This window comes from Globicephala melas, chromosome 9 (assembly GCF_963455315.2).
Source record: "Globicephala melas chromosome 9, mGloMel1.2, whole genome shotgun sequence".
NCBI classification, from domain to species: domain Eukaryota; kingdom Metazoa; phylum Chordata; class Mammalia; order Artiodactyla; family Delphinidae; genus Globicephala; species Globicephala melas.
In genome coordinates this window covers 36937505-36958004 of record NC_083322.1, presented here as the reverse complement: position 1 = coordinate 36958004, position 20500 = coordinate 36937505, and the positions used below count along the sequence as shown (strand labels likewise).

The 20500-nt window shown below is 38.9% G+C and overlaps 1 protein-coding gene across 2 annotated transcripts in view; it reads right to left on the bottom strand.

Moving 5' to 3' along the window:
* The window catches only part of DOCK4 (dedicator of cytokinesis 4), a 476638-nt gene that overhangs the window by 119334 nt on the left and 336804 nt on the right, over window positions 1–20500 (bottom strand). For both annotated transcript variants that reach the window (XM_060305397.1, XM_030857580.2), the window contains exons 17-23: window positions 19243–19399; window positions 13855–13952; window positions 13663–13746; window positions 13386–13486; window positions 11225–11306; window positions 10019–10189; window positions 2834–3026 (exon numbers count right to left, since the gene is read on the bottom strand). In XM_060305397.1, coding sequence (XP_060161380.1) covers window positions 2834–3026; window positions 10019–10189; window positions 11225–11306; window positions 13386–13486; window positions 13663–13746; window positions 13855–13952; window positions 19243–19399 — 886 coding nt within the window. The remainder of the gene's footprint in view (window positions 1–2833; window positions 3027–10018; window positions 10190–11224; window positions 11307–13385; window positions 13487–13662; window positions 13747–13854; window positions 13953–19242; window positions 19400–20500) is intronic.

Sequence of the window (20500 nt, the reverse complement as noted above, 5' to 3'; positions counted from 1 at the left end):
ATTCTTTTTTTTGGTTATGCTTCCTAGGTAATATTTACCCATTCTCTGTCATTTGGTTATAGGTATTTTGGGGGAAATAAGACAAAACTGGGGCAACCAAATTCCAAACTCCCTTTATAAAAACTCCTTTCCTTGTTTTAAGAAGTGTGTGTACTTTTTTTTTTTTTTAAGTAGAGGTCAAATGTATTAGACTTAATCCCTTTACCTGCTGTTCTCTACCAGAGCCTCTCTTACTATGGTTCTCTGCACCCACACAATGCCCTTAGTTACAGTTTTATATTGTCCCTTTTCTTCTTCCAATTAGACAGAATCTGCTCATTTTTGTGAGATTTGCCATGGCCCTTGTAGGGTTCACACTCTCCTCTTAACCACCAGCCAAGACCTCCTACCTGATTCTTTGACACGGTCTACGGAGCCAATGATTTGAACTGCACATCTTTGCCTCCAGTATCTCATCTTTCAACTGGACTACACAGATGTGCTCCATCTATCCCCCAAGTCCACAGTTTCTGACTTAGAATTTCAGAGTCACTAGAAGTACTTTCTAGGTTTGCTAACACTATTGCTGGGTCCCATGTGATTTAAATAGAGGGTAGTTTGAGCCTTGGAAGGCTCTCAGAAATGCCTGCTGTTTTTCTCCATGAAGATGGCCTCCTTCCAGATGCGCCCTGCCATTTATACATGACGACAGTCTATCTTCCTCAGTAGTGAGTCACTAAACAGCAAGCTAATTCTATCTTCCTGGGGCACTGACAGAAGTCGACCCTCTTACTAACATCTGCACATGCTTCTAAGTGTTCCATTGATCGGGAGCTGCTTTGCTTCCCAAAAGTTTATGCTTCTCCATAATTATCCTCCATGGTGACTGTCCCACATATCATGAGAGGTAGGTTCCCCCACCTCCCCCTCCTCCTCCACACCAGTGTCACCATCACTAAAGCCCAGCACTGGCTCTGAGTCTCTCCTCCAGATCACAAGCACGGACCCTCCAGGGTCCACACATCCTTGGTCTCTTGAGTCCCTCTATCCTGGCCCCCTAAATAATCTCATCACCTCCCACAGAGAGCTGGTATCTTTTCTTCCGGCTTGTAGCAGCTACTTTTTGTTTCTCCTAAGTTCTGATTTCTCTACCACCTCCTGAGCATCAGTAATCAATAAGAAACTGAGCCCACAGACAGAACACATCTCCCAGGGGCAATTAATGAACACAATCCCCCCAAATAATTTCCGTATATTTGAAAACCGTTTTCAACATGTTTTCATGTTGCTCTTTTGGTGTCAGATTTTAACCTAACAAAGAATTATCTGGCCTGTGAGGGAGAAATATGGTAAAAGTCATCTATTCTTCTGAGAGGGGAATGAACTCTTCTCAGTTCGGTAAAAAAAAATTGAAAGTCTAGTCAAATTGGGATGCCTGGTCTGGACCTTAACCCTTCCACTTCACACCACCTTTCCTTAACCCTGGAGGAAGGCCTAACCACTGAAGCAGAACCTCTAGGGCTCTCAGGGACAGAGTTTGAAAACTACCATGAGAAACATCTCTTTTCCAGGATGAGATGTATTTTTATGTGGAAAAATCAGAAGGTTGAACTTTCTCTCATGTTGATTCAAGCATTGTTTATTTCAGGAAAAAAATCAGAAACATACTAACAGTCTATCAACAGGAGAAAAAATAAATTAACCATTATACACACACACACACACACACACACACACACACACACTCAGTGGAATACTATACAAGAGTAAAAAAGAACTGCAGCTATATCTAATAGCATGGATAAATATAAAAGTGTAATATTAGTCAAAAAGACGCACTCTACTTAATGACATTCAACATAATGTCATCATATAAGACTAAAAGATGAAAATATTTTCAAGAGGTTAAAAAAATATGTTTTTATAGCTACAGAATAAAGGCATAGAAAATAGAAATGGAATCTCTGATAGTGGAAACTTCTATGAAGGAAGCAAATATATACAAGAGGGCCTGAATATTTCTATAATGACAAATCTCTTAAAAGACCTAGAGCAAATATCTGATATTGCTGAGATTTACTCATATTATGCTCTATTCTTCTTTGTATGTTTAAAATGTTTTACAATAAAATAATGTAAAAAAGGTTTATTAAATATATTTTAAACACCATTTAAAAAATACTGCACTATACACACATATCTGCATTCATGTGAAAACATAATTCTCAGAAGAATTTCTAAAAGTTTTTGATTCAGTGATAATGACAGAAACTTCTTAAACTTTAAAATGAGACTGGTATTTTATTATTTTTTTCAGAAAAAAAACCAGAAGAAACAAGAGGCAATGGGATTTAATAATAGATATTATGACAAAATCAGTTTAGTAATTAGTCACTTGCTATTAGGATAAAATAAAAAACGACAATACACTGAAACTTTCACCCAGTTTCAGAACACAAATTGATGGAAAACTTTTAAGGACAAAAGAGACAAATAAACAAAGATCATAGCAGGTCCCTGTAAGCATCTCTGAAAGAAAAATGTTAAATTTTGTTGAATGTTAAAAAAAAAATCTAAAGCAAGGAAAAAAAGCATGCCCTATACTACAACTTGTTATGATTAGAATTAATAATTTGATCATTAGAGTTTTCATTCTTTCTAGAAATAAAGTTTGAAGAGCCATACTTTTGTATCTGACTATTTAATAAACTTATTCTACCATCCAAATAAACAATGCTTTTGAGAAAGTAGTTTTTAGTTTCTTTTTTTAATTGCTTCTGCTGACCTATAACGACAAAATGTAAATAATGGCTTTCTAGAGACACTGTTTCATCCAAGAGACCCAGCACCTTACCTGGGTTTGTATACAGCTGGCTTTCCACGGTTTTGCCGATGCACTGCAGTTTAACAGCTTGCAGGGCGTCATCCACGTGCACGATGGTCGGCAGACTGCCCAGGGTGTCCTGTACCAAGTTGGCCACTTCCCGGACATCAAAGAGCTTCAACAGCTCTGAGTACACAGCTGGGAAGGAGCTCAGAAACACAGCCTTAAAGAGATGAAATTTAAATCAATTCCCAGATACGACCTGAGAAATCAGCTATAAAATGTCAGTGAGTTTAAGATTGTGACAAATATTTTTGAATGCTAGAAAAATGAATGTAAAATGTTTCTGGTACTGAAACTAAAAAGACTAAAAAGGTTAAAAGGCAAAATTTAGAAAAAAAAAAAGTGTACCAAAATAGAGCAACTTTTCAAAATATGCAAAGGTACAACAGAGTAAAAACTGGGAAATTCTGTAAAACTACTGACATTAGCAAGATGATGGACAATATGCCCAGAGAATCAGCAGAATGCAGCATGATCAAATGGAAAGAATGCTCAACCAATCACAAGCACTGAAACTGAAACTATGATTAAAAATCTTCCAACAAACAAAAGCCCCAGACCTGATGGATTCACAGGAGAATTCTAATAAACATTTAGAGAAGAGATAAAACCTATCCTTCTCAGACTCTTCCAAAATATAGCAGAGGGAGGAATACTCCCAAACTCATTCCATGAGGCCACCATCACCCTGATACCAAAACCAGACAAAGATGTCACAAAAAAAAAAAACTACAGGCCAATATCACTGATGAGCATAGATGCAAAAATCCTCAACAAAATACTAGTAAACAGAATCCAACAGCACATTAAAAGGATCATACACCATGATCAAGCGGGGTTTATCCCAGGAATGCAAGGATTCTTCAATATACACAAATCAACCAACGCTATACACCCTCTTAAAATGAAGGATAAAAACCATATGATCATCTCAATAGATGCAGAAAAAGCTTTTCACAAAATTCAATACCCATGTATGATAAAAACTCTCCAGAAAGTAGGCATAGAAGGAACTTATCTCAACAAAATAAAGGTCATATATGAGAAACCCACAGCCAACATCATTCTCAATGGTGAAAAACTGAAACCATTTCCACTATCAGGAACAAGACAAGGTTGCTGACTCTCACCACTATTATTCAACATAGTTTTGGAAGTTTTAACCACAGCAATCAGAGAAGAAAAGAAATAAAAGGAATCCAAATCGGAAAAGAAGATGTAAAACTGTCACTGTTTGCAGATGACATGATATTATATGTAGAGAATCCTAAAGATGCTACCAGAAAACTACTAGAGCTAATCAATGAATTTGGTAAAGTAGCAGAATACAAAATAAATGCACAGAAATCTCTTGTACTCCTATACACTAATGATGAAAAATCTGAAAGAGAAATTAAGGAAACACTCCCATTTACCACGCAACAAATGAATAAAATACCTAGGAATAAACCTACCTAAGGAGACAAAAGACCTGTATGCAGAAAACTATAAGACACTGATCAAAGAAATTAAAGATGATACAAACAGATGGAGAGATATACCATATTCTTGGATAGGAAGAATCAACACTGAAAATGACTCTACTACCCAAAGCAATCTACAGATTCAATGTAAGCCTGTCAAACTACCAATGGCATTTTTCACAGAACTAGAACAAAAAACGTCACAATTTGTATGGAAACACAAAAGACCCCAAATAGCCAAAGTGATCTTGAGAAAGAAAAATGGAGCTGGAGGAATCAGGCTCCCTGACTTCAGACTATACTCCAAAGCTACAGTAATCAAGACATATAGTAGTTGCACAAAAACAGCAATATAGATCAATGGAACAAGATAGAAAGACCAGAGATAAACCCACGCACATATAGTCACCTTATCTTTGATAAAGGAAGCAAGAATATACAATGGAGAAAAGACAGCCTCTTCAATAAGTGGTGTTGGGAAAACTGGACAGCTACATGTAAAAGAATGACATTAGAACACTCCCTAACACCATACACAATAATAAACTCAAAATGGATTAAAGACCTAAATGTAAGGCCAGAAACTATATATAAAATTCTTAGAGGAAAATATAGGCAGAACACTCTATGACATAAATCACAGCAAGATCCTTTTTGGCCCACCTCTTAGAGAAATGGAAGTAAAAACAAAAATAAACAAATGGGACCTACTGAAACTTAAAAGCTTTTGCACAGCAATGGAAATCATAAACAAGACAAAAAGACCACCCTTAGAATGGGAGAAAATATTTGCAAACAAAGCAGCTGACAAAGGATTAATCTCCAAAATATACAAGCAGCTCATGCAGCTCAATATCAAAAAAACAAACAACCCAATCCAAAAACGGGCAGAAGATCTAAATAGACATTTCTCCAAAGAAGATATACAGATTGCCAACAAACACGTGAAAGTATGCTCAACATTACTAATCATTAGAGAAATGCAAATCAAAACTAAAATGAGGTATCACCTTACACCAGTCAGAATGGCCATCATAAAAAGCTACAAACAATAAATGCTGGAGAGGGTGTGGAGAAAAGGGAACCCTCTTGCTCTGTTGGTGGGAATGTAAATTGATACAAGCACTATGGAGAACAGTATGGAGGTTCCTTAAAAAACTAAAAATAGAGCTACCATATGACCCAGCAATCCCACTACTGGGCATATACCCTGAGAAAACCATAATTCAAAAAGAGTCATGTACCACAATGTTCATTTCAGCACTATTTACAATAGCCAGGACATGGAAGCAACCTAAGTGTCCATCGACAGATGAATGGATAAAGAAGATGTGGCACATATATACAATGTTATATTACTCAGCCATAAAAAGGAATGAAATTGAGTTATTTGTAGTTAGGTGGATGAACCTAGAGTCTGTCAAAGAGTGAAGTAAGTCAGGAAGAGAAAAACAAATACCGTATGCTAACACATATATATGGAATCTAAAAGAAAAAAAAATGGTTCTGAAGAACCTAGGGGCAGGACAGGAATAAAGATGCAGACGTTGAGAATGGACTTGTGGACATGGGGAGAGGGAAGGGTAAGCTGGGATGAAGTGAGAGAGTGGCATGGACATATATACACTACCAAATGTAAAACAGATAGCTAATGGGAAGCAGCCGCATAGCACAGGGAGATCAGCCTGGTGCTTTGTGACCACCTAGAGGGGTGGGATAGGGAGGGTGGGAGGGAGATGAAAGAGGGAGGGGATATGGGGATATATATGTATACGTGTAGCTGATTTACTTTGTTATACAGCAGCAACTCACACAACAATGTAAAGCAATTATACTCCAGTAAAGATATTAAAAAGATAAATAAAGTAAACAAAATAAAATACACTTAGCCCCACTTTATATCACAAATATTTTAAAAATACTGAATAATCAATTTTTAAACAAATTCATTGCATTTGTGATGTACCAGGAATTCAGAATAGTCAAATAAAGCAACGATTAAGTCTCTGAAAAAAAAATAAATAAAAATTAAAAAGAAAAAAAACTGGTCTAGGATTGTACATCTAAACAAACTCAGCCTTTTAAAATTCCACAAAAGGAGGGCAGTGGAAGGAAAAGTCGATCAGCCTCAAACACCTGGTGAAGGAAGGTATTACATTTTGTAATATGAGATTCAAGGGCTGGTGGGTTTACCATTGAGATCTGACACCAGGGGAAGGTAGGTCAAGTCTACAAGTGCTGATGATTCAAACACAGAACTAAATTCAAATTCATGGAGTTTGGTATTTACCTGTATAGCAGCAGCAGAAATTGTAGAAGAGCCAAGACCTGTGTTTGATGCCAGAATCATCAGAATGCTTAAGGTGCTGGGGTCAACAGCTATGTTTTCCCCTTGACTCTTAAAAATTATAGATTTTCTTGAATGTACTTAAAATTAATAAATTCCCTGGTAAAGACTATATTTATATAGCCTACATTTCACTCTGCAAAGAGCTGAGTCATACAGATGAAATGTAAAAAAATTAAAATAAAATGAGCCCAGCTTTCTGGTCACTAAAGTCACCTAAGTTGACTTTCCTCAGGAATCCCTTAATTTATCCATCAATTCTTTATTTATACCTCTTTATTTCAAAAAGGTATTTGAATGTGCTTGCAGTGTAAGATACAATTATTAAAAAGGATAAAGGAACAAGGACGTTGTGATGAGGGCAGAAAGACAGCTGTAATAGCTATCTAAGCTAAAGATTTTTACTGAAAATAAAAATAAAAACATGATTTTGTTTTGACCTTCTTGGTAGCCAAGGCAAATAGAGAAAGATAATTAATAGGAACTTGGGGCAGGGTCTTGGGCCTCAACTCCTTCCGCCATTCCTCTTTTCTTGGGGTTTCCAAGGTAGAGACCTGTCCTTGGAATGGGAAACCAAGATCCACTGTATATAGCTGACTAAGCCTTCAGTCCTGCCCAGGGCAGGGCTCCTAAGGACAGAGTCATTAACAGGCTGGGCTTAGGCCAGGAGTACTAAATGAACGTCCTAGTACCAGGATGGCCAGATCTGTAGAGCAGCCATCCATTGATCCAACCTGAAGGATTGCTGGGATGGCTATTCTACCTCCAGGAGATGGAATTTGCTCTGAGTTGTAGCTCACATGGAAAAAATGCAAAATGGAGCAAGGATACTGGGTTTTTGTCTTTCAGGCAAGAATCTTTAAGGACCAGTGGGTAACCTTGGCTCTGGACATGGTAGGCAGAGTTCTAAGATGATCTCCATGAACTTTGTCCCCTGATGCTGTTCCCATGCAGAAGTTTTCTCTGGCTCGTGGTGGGGGAACTCAGAGATTTGAAGCATGAGAAGGATTTGACAAACTGTGCCTGGCTTCGAGGATGGAGGGGCCACACACCAAGGAATGCAAGTGGCCTCTAGGAGCTGAGAGCACCCAGATCCTCCTCCCACCCCTGGGTGACAGCCAGCATGGAAATGGGAATCTCACTCACAAGGAAACTGATGCCTGTCAAAAGCCTGAAAGATCTAGAAAGTGAATTCCTCCCCAGAGCCTCCAGATAAGCCAACACCTTGATTTTGGCTGTAGGACCAAGACCTGACCAAGCCTTCCAACCTACAGAACTTGAGCTAATAAATGGGTGTTATCTAAAGCCACGGTGGTCATTTGTTATGCAGCAACAGAAACCTAACTGTTGGATCAATCAGATTAGTGACACCTTCCTTCTCGGAAGAGAGAGCTAAGAAAGTGTGGGGTCAAAGGGGGACTTGGAATGGGAAGAAGTGTTTAGCATTCTCCCAAAACATAAAGGAACAAAGTCCTCATTGCTTAATGAAGAAAACTAACTGCTTCATTATTTTGTATAAATTTTCTCTTAGCATTAAACTAAATAAAATTATCATTTCAAAATTTTCAAGTATAGGATACTGCATAAAATAATAGAGAACGACTTCAGTAGAGTTTATGAAGATATTTAGAAACTATTATATATTTTATATATCATCTCTTGATAAAAAGCTAAGGGCCAAAAAAGAAGAATCAAATATGATTCTTTGAAGGTGCTAAAGTTGTTTTACTATCTTGATGGAGGGGTAGAACTCAGAGAATCAAGAGCAGTTGGAGTTCAGTATGTTAAACAAAGAAAAGGAGGCTGCTCTATATTGTGGTTGTACCTCAGCAGCCGAAATCATCTCAGGGTGACTGCTAGGGTTCGGTGGAAACACAACTAAGGTAAAAGAATATTTCTCCAAGGTTAAAGAAGAGAAAAATCTCTTGAGTCCCTACAAAGGCATCTCATTAAGAAACCATGACTTAAAGTTACTCTTAAGAGTAAGAGAATATTTTTCAGTTATGGATTAAGTAAGTTTTATCCCTGTAACTTATAAAGGTTTGTTTTGTTTCAGAAAAATCTCAAAATGAAAACTCAACTTTTCAATAGCTTTTGTAAAAGTAGTGAACTTCTGAGAACTTTCGTCTAAAGGAATATATGTTAACCTGTTACAGTATCCTTTTCAAATATCAATGGCTGATAAGTAGGGTCTGGTTAGTGGGCAACTTGACACTGAGGCTTCTGGCAAGTTTCCTAACGTGCAGTGATTGTACTGTTGACAAGAGAAGACAAAATGACATTAAAAGAGCCTGTATCCTTAACCAGATGGAAGATGAGTCCACCTCTGCAAAGAAGAAAGTAACAAGAATAGCCCCCAAACAGTCAGAAAAACATGGCTCTATTATTGGGGGGGGTGGTACATTTCTAGTGTTTTGCCATTATATATAACGCCTTCCAAATGTCAAATGACACCAAATTACAACAATACTCTTAGGGATCTAGTTTTGTCTCCTAATCTCCCATTTTATATCCCAACTCTCAGTGATTATAAGTCTCAAGTCTCCAGGGGATGGTGGTAAAGAGGTTGCTTCTCCATCTGACAAGTTATTAAACCAAGTTATTAGAATTAAACATGTACAAGAAGGATTAAGAAAGTGTAGAGAAAGATATTCAGAATTATCTCTCGGCACATATTCAAGGCCACGCTATTTGGAAAGTGCATAGATCCTGTTCTTAAACAAAACACGGGCAGCTACTCCTGGTCATAGAATTTGGCAGCAACCGCTCAGCACTGGTCATAGCAGATCAGTCCCAGGACGATTAGCGTCAAGTTAAATAAGACAAAACAACACGCAATTTAGCTGAGACCAATATAATGAGTCTCAAGTCCACAGATTAAAATGCAGTACAAGGGAGTTCTCTGGTGGTCCAGTGGTTAGGACTTGGCGCTCTCACTGCCGGGGCTCGGGTTCCATCCCTGGTCGGGGAACTAAAAAAAGAAGCAGCACAAGGCCTGGGGAAAACAACTGCAGCAGATTGGCTAGAGCGAAATTCCTTCTCCTTGGCTGACGGTGTGACAGGGTGTCTCTATCAGTATGTGTTCTAGAAACTGGAATGGAGGCTGGTGCAAACCAACAGGCTCTCCATTCAGAGCGAGAACAGTCCGAGGAAAGACAACCTAACTTCTGCTCTGCTGGCGTTCGGAAGCTGAGGGACTTTTTAGAAGTCTCAGTTAAGCTACAAATATAAGCTGGAGCTACAGGTTGCTGATGGAGAAAATATTCACTTATGCGGTTGTGTAAAAATAAATAAATTGGACTCATTTTTCCTCTCTTCAGCAGAGATGAAAAAAAAAATTACCTGTGATTGAGATAATGCTCCAGACCCTTTGCTTTCTTGTGAAAGAAAAAAACGGACTGACATGAGGAGCTCCTGAATGCAGCGGCGAAATTCTTCCTCATTCTGTCCGCCGGTGGCGAGGGAAAACAGCCTTCGAGACTGAACGATATACTTAAAAATATATTCTTGGGCCTTAAAACAAAAGTTTTAAAACATTAGTTTCAAAGGAAACCAAAGGTATTTATTTGACAAAGACACAGCACAAAAACCATAGCACAACATTAGACTTTTAAAATATTGACTTAAATACTAAGGCCCCGTGAGATTTCTGAACAGTATTTACTTGTAGGGAAAGAGCCATTTTTCTCTGATGCCTAATGAGAGAAAACGTATAGATAATTTTTAAATTCTATGTAATTCTTGAGAGGTATGAACATTAAATGTTTCTGATCCTCAGATGATTTTTTAAATTTAATCAACAAATCTGTTTTTCAAAAATTATTTTGCTTTGCTGGTTGGTACTCTTGCCACTTGCATTTTACCTTCAATTGGTCCAAAATGACAAATTTATAATGAGTAAAGTGCTTGTTTTTTAAAATGTACACCTGTTTACTTTTATCTACTGACATCAAATAGGGTATACTCAATTATAGAAATCAAAAGACTGCCAGAGCTGTTATGGGCAATCCTTTTAAGAATCTATATTCTTTACGAACATGTTTGCAGGTAAGGTATCAACATCTCCATATATACTGAGCACACAGGGCCCAGAGATATGGGCAGTGTTAAACCATGATAGCCAGTAAAACCTCAGGTTTCCTCACTGTGATCCCTGCTAAGCCATCCTATTATCCTCTCTTAAGACAAATGGCCCTCAGATGGTCTCTGTCAGGGTGGTGGAAGCAAGAGCCAGGAACTTCTAAGCTTAACTGCCCATCTGCAGTCTTCTTTTCAACCCTTCCTCCTGCCAATCCTAGACTTCAAGTGTTCAGAGCCCAGAGGAGTAAGGATTCAATGCCAGGCAGGTTCCAGTGGGCAAGCTTGGCAAAGTCCCTTTCAAATTTCATCAGCTCTGGAGTAGCCATAAACTGATTAAGATCCTTGAATTGGAATGTCAGTAATACATCATCACCAGTTACTGTCTGTGTAGAGGAAACCAATTCGTTTAGGTATCACCACGCAACAGCACTGTTAGACGGTGATCTGTTTTTGACAGCGTGTCATTACCTTCAACACCTCCTGGATGTGCTCTTGTCTCTCCGCTTCTGTGATCCTGTCCACATACCACTTGAGCACTTTGATGAGATCTCTAAAATACAAGGAGACGTGCAGAAGGTAGAATTGCTCTCATTCTCAATTAAATGCCAACAAATCAAGTGCTTATGTTTATCATGAGGAAGCTTCATTTCCCAACAGTTCTCACATTTTTCTGTCAAACTGCCATAACATAATAATTTTACAAAGTCTGCCTATCAACATCACTACCCCTTTTTTGAAGCTGAAGAGAGAAACAACGCTTCCTCCCAGCAAGATTCCTTTCAATCTGGACATATTCCATCAGCCCTGCTGTTTCTGGCAGTGCTTCCAATGGGTGAACACAAATATCTGAGAAAAGGACTCCGGCCAAGGGAGTGCCTAAATATGACTGTCATGGTCAATCTCGGACAACTGCTAATTGGGATTTCCTCCCCAGCGACTACGTAAACAGTTGGATGAAATATTCTGCTGGAGGCAAAAGAGGGTGTGGGGAGGGATGAAGGTAATACCTCTCCATTTTAAAGCACACCCCCATGGAGTTATCAAGCCAATTCTCTGACCTGTGGGAAGAATGAGGCTTACTGTCAAAGTATGCCTTAGTAATTTCCAGAAAACGCGTCTCATTGTTTTAAGAAACAAAAATTGAATTAACCTCCACCCCCCCAAATTCTCAAGATTGCAGTTGTGTGACCGTTAACACTGGTCAGTTCTTGGTTTCTAGGAAACAGAGCAGTTTTTAAAAATGCTCCTCTTTTCTGTCGGGAGAGAATCTATGGATGTGCCAGTAGGCAGATGCTGCTGGGAGTGCTATTTTGAAGATGATCTGTCGGTGAGTTTCTGGCCACCCATAGCTCAAGACGATTCCACAGGCCTTATCTGTCTTATTAGGACTTATTAGCTGCCTTCCTGGCCAACCTGAAATTTAGAAATTACACCCTCTTTCTCTACCTTCCAAGGATAGTCTCAGTTGGAGGCGGTGACCACCTCACACCAGAGCCCAAATTGTTAGGCCAAGGGGCAAAGTCGGGCCAACATTTCAAAACTATCCCTGTTGTTACATTTCACCCTCTGAAAAACTCATGTTGGCAGAGGGTCGAGTCTTGCAAAAATGACTCCATTCATTTAAACGTCAGAGGCGTAAATCTTACCAGGCCATGGTGGGGAATACCCAAAGGAACGGGATCAAACGCTTAATTGATTACCTACTATCTTTTATACAATACATAGATGGGGAAAATCCTGATTCCATGTTCTTTAAACACACCTCTGGGAACAGATGATTGTGCATGTACATACCCATAGGTGCTTAAAGTATAAGGTAAAAACTTTGGCAGAATAGCAATGACAAGAGTGTAATGGGGAGATAGAACTTTGGGGTACATTTCAGGGCTGTATTTAAGCAAGGCCCCAAACCGGGAAGATGTCATGATAGGACAGAAAGAGGGACATTGCCACCTTCTGGCAACTATCACCTGGGCTACGTGGAGGCAGGAACCAGCTAAAGCATGTCATTATTCATTCACTTGTAGCCTGCTTGCCTTATCTGAGCTGACAGGAACGCACCAGCAGTTAAAATGGCAGCTGGTAACGAAGGGCAGAGTCCAATGACTGAACTGCTTGCAGCCAGGGACCAGGTCTTCATATGATCAGCACAAAGCATAGTGCCTGGTATGCAGTAGGCACTCAGTAAATATTAACAGATGAATGAACAAATGACTTTAAAATGGTATGATGGCAAAGATCCTTTTCCCATCATATTTCTTTCTTAAAGACATCTAGAATCATCAAGGAGTCTGGTGATTAAATGGGGCTCTTGACAGCCAAAGTGAAATAACCAGATATTTTAGACTAAAGAATATCAAATGAAACAGAGACAAGAAGAAAATACCTTACATTTTAGGTTTCAGGAATAGAATTCAGGAAGTTCTTTTTTTTCCCCTTTTACTCAAAAGAAGTTCCAGCCATTAAAAGAAGGTGTGTGAGAAAGGAGGAAACTGTCTCAAGAGACACTTCAGTGGTTGTGCTTCACTTCTTCCTACACTCCCTTTTAAATTTTCCTATATAGTTGGTTCTGCTTTAAAAAGCTCAAAAGAAACTGCTTCTACACCAATTACAAGATAAAGGGCCTTACCTGTATGCAAGTGCCCCAGCAAAATGACTCTCAATATAAGTGTCCATTACAGGTTTAAAATGATGAAATTTGCTATCTTGCAGCAAATTTATTATGTGAACCTAAAAAAAAAAAAAAAATGGAGCTTTATAAAACGGAACACAAAGCAAGATTTTTTTTTTGGTAGAGGGGAGGGGGACGGCTTCTTTGCAAGTAAGCTCATGCTATTATGTGCACGTTTATGAACAGCTTCAGGAAAGTCAAAATTAAGAGACAATTAAAGTGAATTTAAACTCACCAAAGAATCAAACACTTTAGACCCATATTTTTGGGAATTTTCATCTAAAATTCCAAACAAGGTATCCAGTGTATCTTGCAGAAACTGTTGGATAAAGAAGTAAAAGCATAAATAAAATATCCTCTGTCCTTCCCCTCTAAATATTCTTTAACCCATGAATTTCCAAGAGAGGGATAACAAAACAGCACATACCTTTACTATCTCTGAGCCGTCAATTTCTTTTAATTTAGAGAGACAGCCTGTGATCTTGTCTGGGTGGGTTCTCCATTTCAAAAGATCAAGCATATCACCTTTCCAAACAGAAAAGGAAAATTAGTTGCCTTGATAGAGAACACGAAAGTGTTCTACTGTAAACGCTGAATTCTTACACACATTGCCTCTTGGTCACCCAAGTTGCAGGCTCCCAGGCCCTCCCACTAGCCCTCTGAATGGCATTTATTACAGTGTATTCTAATTATTTCTCCCTTCCCAATGCCCTTGACTTACAAACTCCTACTTATCCTTCAGTTCTCAGGCTAGCTATCTGTCTTTGCCCCCACTAGACTGCAAATTCCAGCAGAACAAGAGAGTGTGCGAGTTTGGCCCTAACATAGTGCCAGCATCTGGAACAGGGCAGGCACATAGCAGGCACTTGGTAAATACTGGCTGAATGATTTTCTGCCTCCTCCCATTAAAGTGGGAGATTCTTGAGGGCTGGGAACCCACTTTATTCATATTTGTGCCCCCAGCATATAGCACTCTGCCTAGCAACAAATTCCACTCGGCAATGAAGGTCTTCTTGACAATGTGGCCCAAACCTGGCATGACTAGAAGGTCCCTGCACAGTGATGACAAAGCCAGTCAATTGTCAGACCATCTAGTGAGCCTTTGGACCTGAGAGGGCCAGTTCCTGGACTCCATGATCATCTTCCATCCTAGACTCTGGCCCAGCTCTTCAATTTCCTCCTTTCCCTGAACTGATAACACGTGGGTCCTGAGTCTAGCAGGGCCCTCAGGAAACCTCTTCACCTCGTGAGGGAATAAATCCTTCCCTCATCCTTCCTGGGCAGAAGGTCCTGAACATGGTGTCCAGCTTCACTGGTCTCCAAAGGGATCAGGGAGATGGTGGTGTCTGGAGGCCAATGAAAGCAGTGAGAACTGACAAGGCACGTGCGAGCAGGATGTGCCCCGGGCAGGGGAACCTGGCAGGGCTGGTCTCCTGGTACTCAGTGGGGCTGAGAGACTAGAACGGCCAAGAGAGAAGCCAGGAGGGGTTTTCTACTTCAAAGCACTTGTTTCAAGAAAAACCCAAATGGGACTTGCTGAGAGACAGAAAGACCGATGTGGAAACAAGAAACCAACCAAACAAACACAATCCAAGAGATCAAGGAAGAGTAGTTATGATGAGAAAGAAAATATGATGTAGTGAATAAAGATGTGAAAAAAGCATAAGAATCTCAAGAGGAAATAGAAGCAACTTCTACCAAAGTCAGATTCAAAAGAAAAACTTTACAAACAACTTAAAAGAAAGAAATTTGGTACTAAATGAAAATATTTGCCTATAACAAATAGGGGTAAGAGGAGGAGGCGGATTCAGAACGAGAAAAATGAGGGAATTTTTTTTCAATATTGACAGTGAAAAAGAGATTTATGACTATTTTCATAACAGAAAATCCTGAAAATGTTAAATATTCATGTCTAACTCGGATACCCTGGAGGTATGATTGAAACCTTTTAAAAAATGATTGGTCAGAGCTTCCCTGGTGGCGCAGTGGTTGAGAGTCCGCCTGCCGATGCAGGGCATGCGGGTTCGTTCCCCGGTCCGGGAAGATCCCAGATACCGCGGAGTGGCTAGGTCTGTGAGCCATGGCTGCTAAGCCTGCGCGTCCAGAGCCTGTGCTCCGCAAAGGGAGAGGCCACAGCAGTGAGAGGCCCGCTTACCGCAAAAACAAAAACAAAACAAAACAAAGATCTGTTGTGTGATGAAACATTTTTTTTTCCTTAGCAAAATGTCATTGTTACAGAATTAAAATAAAAAAATTAAATACTTAAAAAAAACCTCATGTATGCCAAGAACTCAGAATCAAGTCAAAATTGTCATCTCTTAGGCCTCTATTTTAGCCATTTGAAGATATATTAGTTGCAAATTTGGAGCTAGGACCTACTTCTGAAAAACGTGAATTTTATAAATTCCATTCAATTATCATTTACATGTATACTGACTGTATGCCTAATCTACCAAGAGCTATAAAATAGGTAGATGGCATGATCCCTACTTTTGTTTTTTTTAAATCACAATCTCAGGAAGAGACTGAATAAACCACCCACCACTGGGGGTAGGAAAGGGACGTAGGGCAGTCAGTACCTGCACAAATGTTAGACTTAATTTAAGCACTGTTTTTATTTTCTCATAACTTTTTAAACAGTTGTGTTTAGCAGTCCAAGGAAGCTGACAAACAGTAAAGTAATTCCTTTTCTGATCCCCACTTTTAAGAAGCTTAAAATATCTACTTGATTTAGCAATCACAGACGTCTAGCTGAGTGCTCTGGCCTCGGTATGCTATCTAAGAATGACATTGGAACACAGAGAGTGTGCAGACACACTTTAGAAACCCTGAAATGCAAATCTGCTCTAGGAAACTGTTCCTAGAGACCACATCACTTACTAAATGCCCAATTGTAATGGTAATGGGATCTGTAAACTTTCCAAGTCAAGTAAAATGAATACAAAGCAATTTAATTCCAATTTGGAACTGGATTACTTCTACACAGAGACATGTGTCTAGCATGTAAATTTCAGAAAGCTCAACTAACTTCCTTCCTCCTTCCCATGTCTGAAACACACTATTCATTTCCTGCTTCATTTTGAGCTGTCTTACACTGACAAGGTTAATCAATGTCAAAATGATAATCAAGCACTTATTAGTCTTCAACAATGAGTCAAGCATTGCCTTCCATATAGTGAGATGTTTAATATAATGGTTTCATGAATAGTTTATTTACCTGAAAATGTTCTCTGCTTTTACAAAGTAGCAGCTTCTAATTATCAGGATTTTGTTCCCTCTGTCTTATGTTCACAATTCTAATATCCTAAACCCTAGAACTAGAAAAAGTGAAGGATGCAGGGCTGAATATTCTGACAGCAGATAATCTATTGTTAGATTTGTGTCATTGGCAGAATAATGGTCCCCAAAGGTGTCCGTATTCTAATCCCTGGAACCTGTGAATATGTTTATCTTGGCATGGCAAAAGAGATTTTACAGGTGTGATTAAGTTAAAGATCTTTTTTTTTTTTTTTTCCGGTACGTGGGCCTCTCACTGTTGCGGCCTCTCCCGTTGCGGAGCACAGGCTCCGGCCGTGCAGGCTCAGTGGCCATGGCTCATGGGCCTAGCCACTCCGCAGCATGTGGGATCTTCCCGGACCGGGGCACAAACCTGTGTCCCCTGCATTGGCAGGTGGACTCTCAACCACTGCGCCACCAGGGAACCCCAAAGATCTTTTAAATAGGGGTATTATCCTGGATGATTTGGTGGGCCCACTCTAATCACAGGGGTTCCTAAAAGATGGAAGATGGTTAGAGTCAGAGAGATTTGAAGATGCTATGCTGCTGGCTTTGAAGATGGAGAAAGGGGCCAGGAGCCAAGGAATACAGGTGGTTCCTAGAAACTAGAAAAGGTAAGTAAAAGGATTCTCTCCAAGAGATTTCAGAGGGAATGTGGCCCGGCCGACACCTTGATTTAGGCCCCATGAAACTGACTGCAGACTTTTGACCTCCAAAATCGTAAGATAATAAATTATTGTTGCTTTAAGCCAATAAGTTTACAGTAATCACTACAGCAGCAACAGATAACTAATACAAGCTGAAATAGTCTAATGGAGACAATCAATTAAATGTGAACTTAGACTCTATAACAGACACACAACTAATCCACATGGGATGAATAAAAATTCCACTGAAGGGAGTCACTAACATGTTGATTTTATTATCTTCATAACCTCCATGGAGTTACACTGTTCCCACAAAAAATGCCTGAGGTAAATGCTTTATAGTCATTATAGAGATCTGTCAATGAAGGTTTTATTTAAGTAAAATCATTAACCACTGAATACTGATAAAGTCTGGTATAATGACATGACTTGGCAATAGCTACTTTCAATCAGATTTACTAAAAATGAATTACGTAGTTGATTTTTAAAAATATTTCCCAAAAATACTTTTGGAAGGGGAGAAACAAAACCCAAGATAAATGTGAAAGAATCATTTGCAATTTGCCAACTTCTACATAAATACAGTAGCAATGCATGACAAATTGAGGGGTATCTTAAAAGTGGTCATTATAACAATGCCACAATTTGCTTCTTTTCTCATTCCATGTTCTAAGAAAAGAAATATATTTCTTACTATGTGACACAGAAGAAAGAATTAATAACACAAAAGTTTAAGCACAGGAGCATTTTTTGACACAATACAGGGCCCTGACTTAGGATGGTTTGACTTAAGATTTTTTGACTTTACATGGGTGTGAAAGTGATATGAAATCATTTAGAAACCATACTTCGAATTTTGAGTTTTGCTCTTTTCCTGGGTTAGCCACATGCTAACACAGGTCCAATACCCTCTTGCGATGCTGGGCATTGAGCCCCAGCTCCCAGACAGCCACGTGATCTCGAAGGTAAACAACCAACACCAGTTACAACCATTCTGTACCTGTACAACCATTCTGTCTTTCACTTTCAGGACAGTATCCAATAAATTACATGAGATATCCAACACTATGATAAAATAGGCTTTGTGTTAGATAATTTTGCCCAGTTGTAAGCTAATGGAAGTGTTCTGGGCATGTTTAATGTAGGCTAGGCTAAGCTATGATGTTTTGTAGGTTAGGTGTAATAAATGCATATTCTACTTACCTTATTCAGGTTACCATGGGTTTATCGGGACGTAACCCAATCCTAAGTCAAGGAAGAGCTGTGCCTTATTATGAAGTGATTCTCTTCAACATAATGAATCTGATTTTATTAATATGGCATTCAGGATGCTTTCCAGAAGGCTTACATGGCAACCATGAAGAACTCAAAAATGTTTAATTTGCTTCCTTCATTATAGACAATGTTTTCACGACAGTTTGCCAAGGAGAAGAGCTTGCTTTATTAATCATAACTTGCTAAACAATCACTGACATAAAAAGTAATGCTAGAATAGAAAGCAATATCCACCTAATTAAACAAAAAACAGCCTTCACTCTAAAGTCTGCAATTAGCACTGTCTATGGAGCTATAAAGCAAGAGAAATTAAGGTGGTGGTAATCCTGGTCTTTTTTTTTTTTTTTTTAAAGTAGCTGGGTTTGACGGTTTATTTTGAAGAGTTGTGTACTTGGGTTCCAATACTGGGATAATTCTATAGTCCTTAAACTACATGCATTTAAGAGATCATTGGGTCACAACTGTTTTCACATTATTGGAAATCACAAACAGAAAGATCAACATTTTTTCTAGTGCAAAGTTATTATACATAACATTGACGTTTATTGAATATCCTATCAAAATTCACATGACTACTTAAATACAAGGGCTTTCAAATAAAACAGTATTATAATTACCGTTTTGTGTGAGTTTTGTGGAACAGAGAAAAGATGTTATCCAAAAAGACTCCTTTGTGGCCTTCATGGCTTGATTATTATTCCCAAGGAGAATGCCCTTGGAAAAAGGAAGTTTGAGGTAGCGGGCAGTATCCTGAAGATTTGTGTTTTCTTCACACTGCAAAAAATATTTTAAAAAATGGGATAGGGGAGAGAAGAGACCTCATGAGAATTATTAAGCATGATATCCATCTCTAGTGTTTATGAACTGGGAAATATTCCAAATATTATTACAAATAGAATTTGGCTTTTAAGTAAAATGCAACAAAAATGTCTAAGAGGAATTACGCACGGATTTTGGACTCAGACCCATTTGGGTTTGAATCCTATCTCTGTTACTTCCCACACAAGTAACTGTATCAAGTTGTTTAACCTCTTGTGATTTCCATTTTCTCTCTCTATAACCTCATTGTGCCGTCATGAGAATTAGATTACATAAGGCTTTTATCATAGAGCCTGAAACATTGGAAGTGCTCAAGAAATCATACTGCAGTGACCATCGCATTTAAAAAAAGTGCTTACATTCTTCCCACATCTCCTCTGAGGCGGATATTAAACAACTCCTTACTTTGAAAACTGGCAATTAAAGGACTCTGTATTTCAGGATAATCTAATAGCTCCACTATGTTGAGAAGTCTCTACAGAAAATGCCAGCCAACAAATGTAAAAGGAATTATAGGTTTTAAAAAATACAGTTTCATATTCCTAGTGTAATTCTTATTTTAGTCAATGATTGTCGCTAAGTGCTAAAACCAGCAGGAAAACTGTTGATGGGGAAATGAACATTCTTATGATGCCACACAGGTTACCTCCTACTGGCCAGACGACAGACAGATGTCTGTCACGACAGATGTCTGTCAGGACAGATGCCCGTGGGGGGACTGGATTGTCAGCCCTCAAACGCAGGGCAATGCAAAGAAACACATCATCATCTGCAATGTGTTCTTACAAAGCTGTGGAACCTGAATCTGTTACACCTACAGGTTCAACTTCTACTTCACAGGAAATACGAGGGACAGAGCAACATGCTGAATGTTAGGGGGAAGCAACCAGACAAAGCCAGAGGCAGCACTTTCTGTAGGATGCTTGGCTTTGTACCTTCAAGTCAAGTTTTGTGAAAAAAAGGATTGTTCTAGACTTAAGAGATAGATAGCCAGATACAATGTAATGGTCCTGGATTTGGACAAACTTGCTGAAAAGGATTTTTTTTTTTGAAATG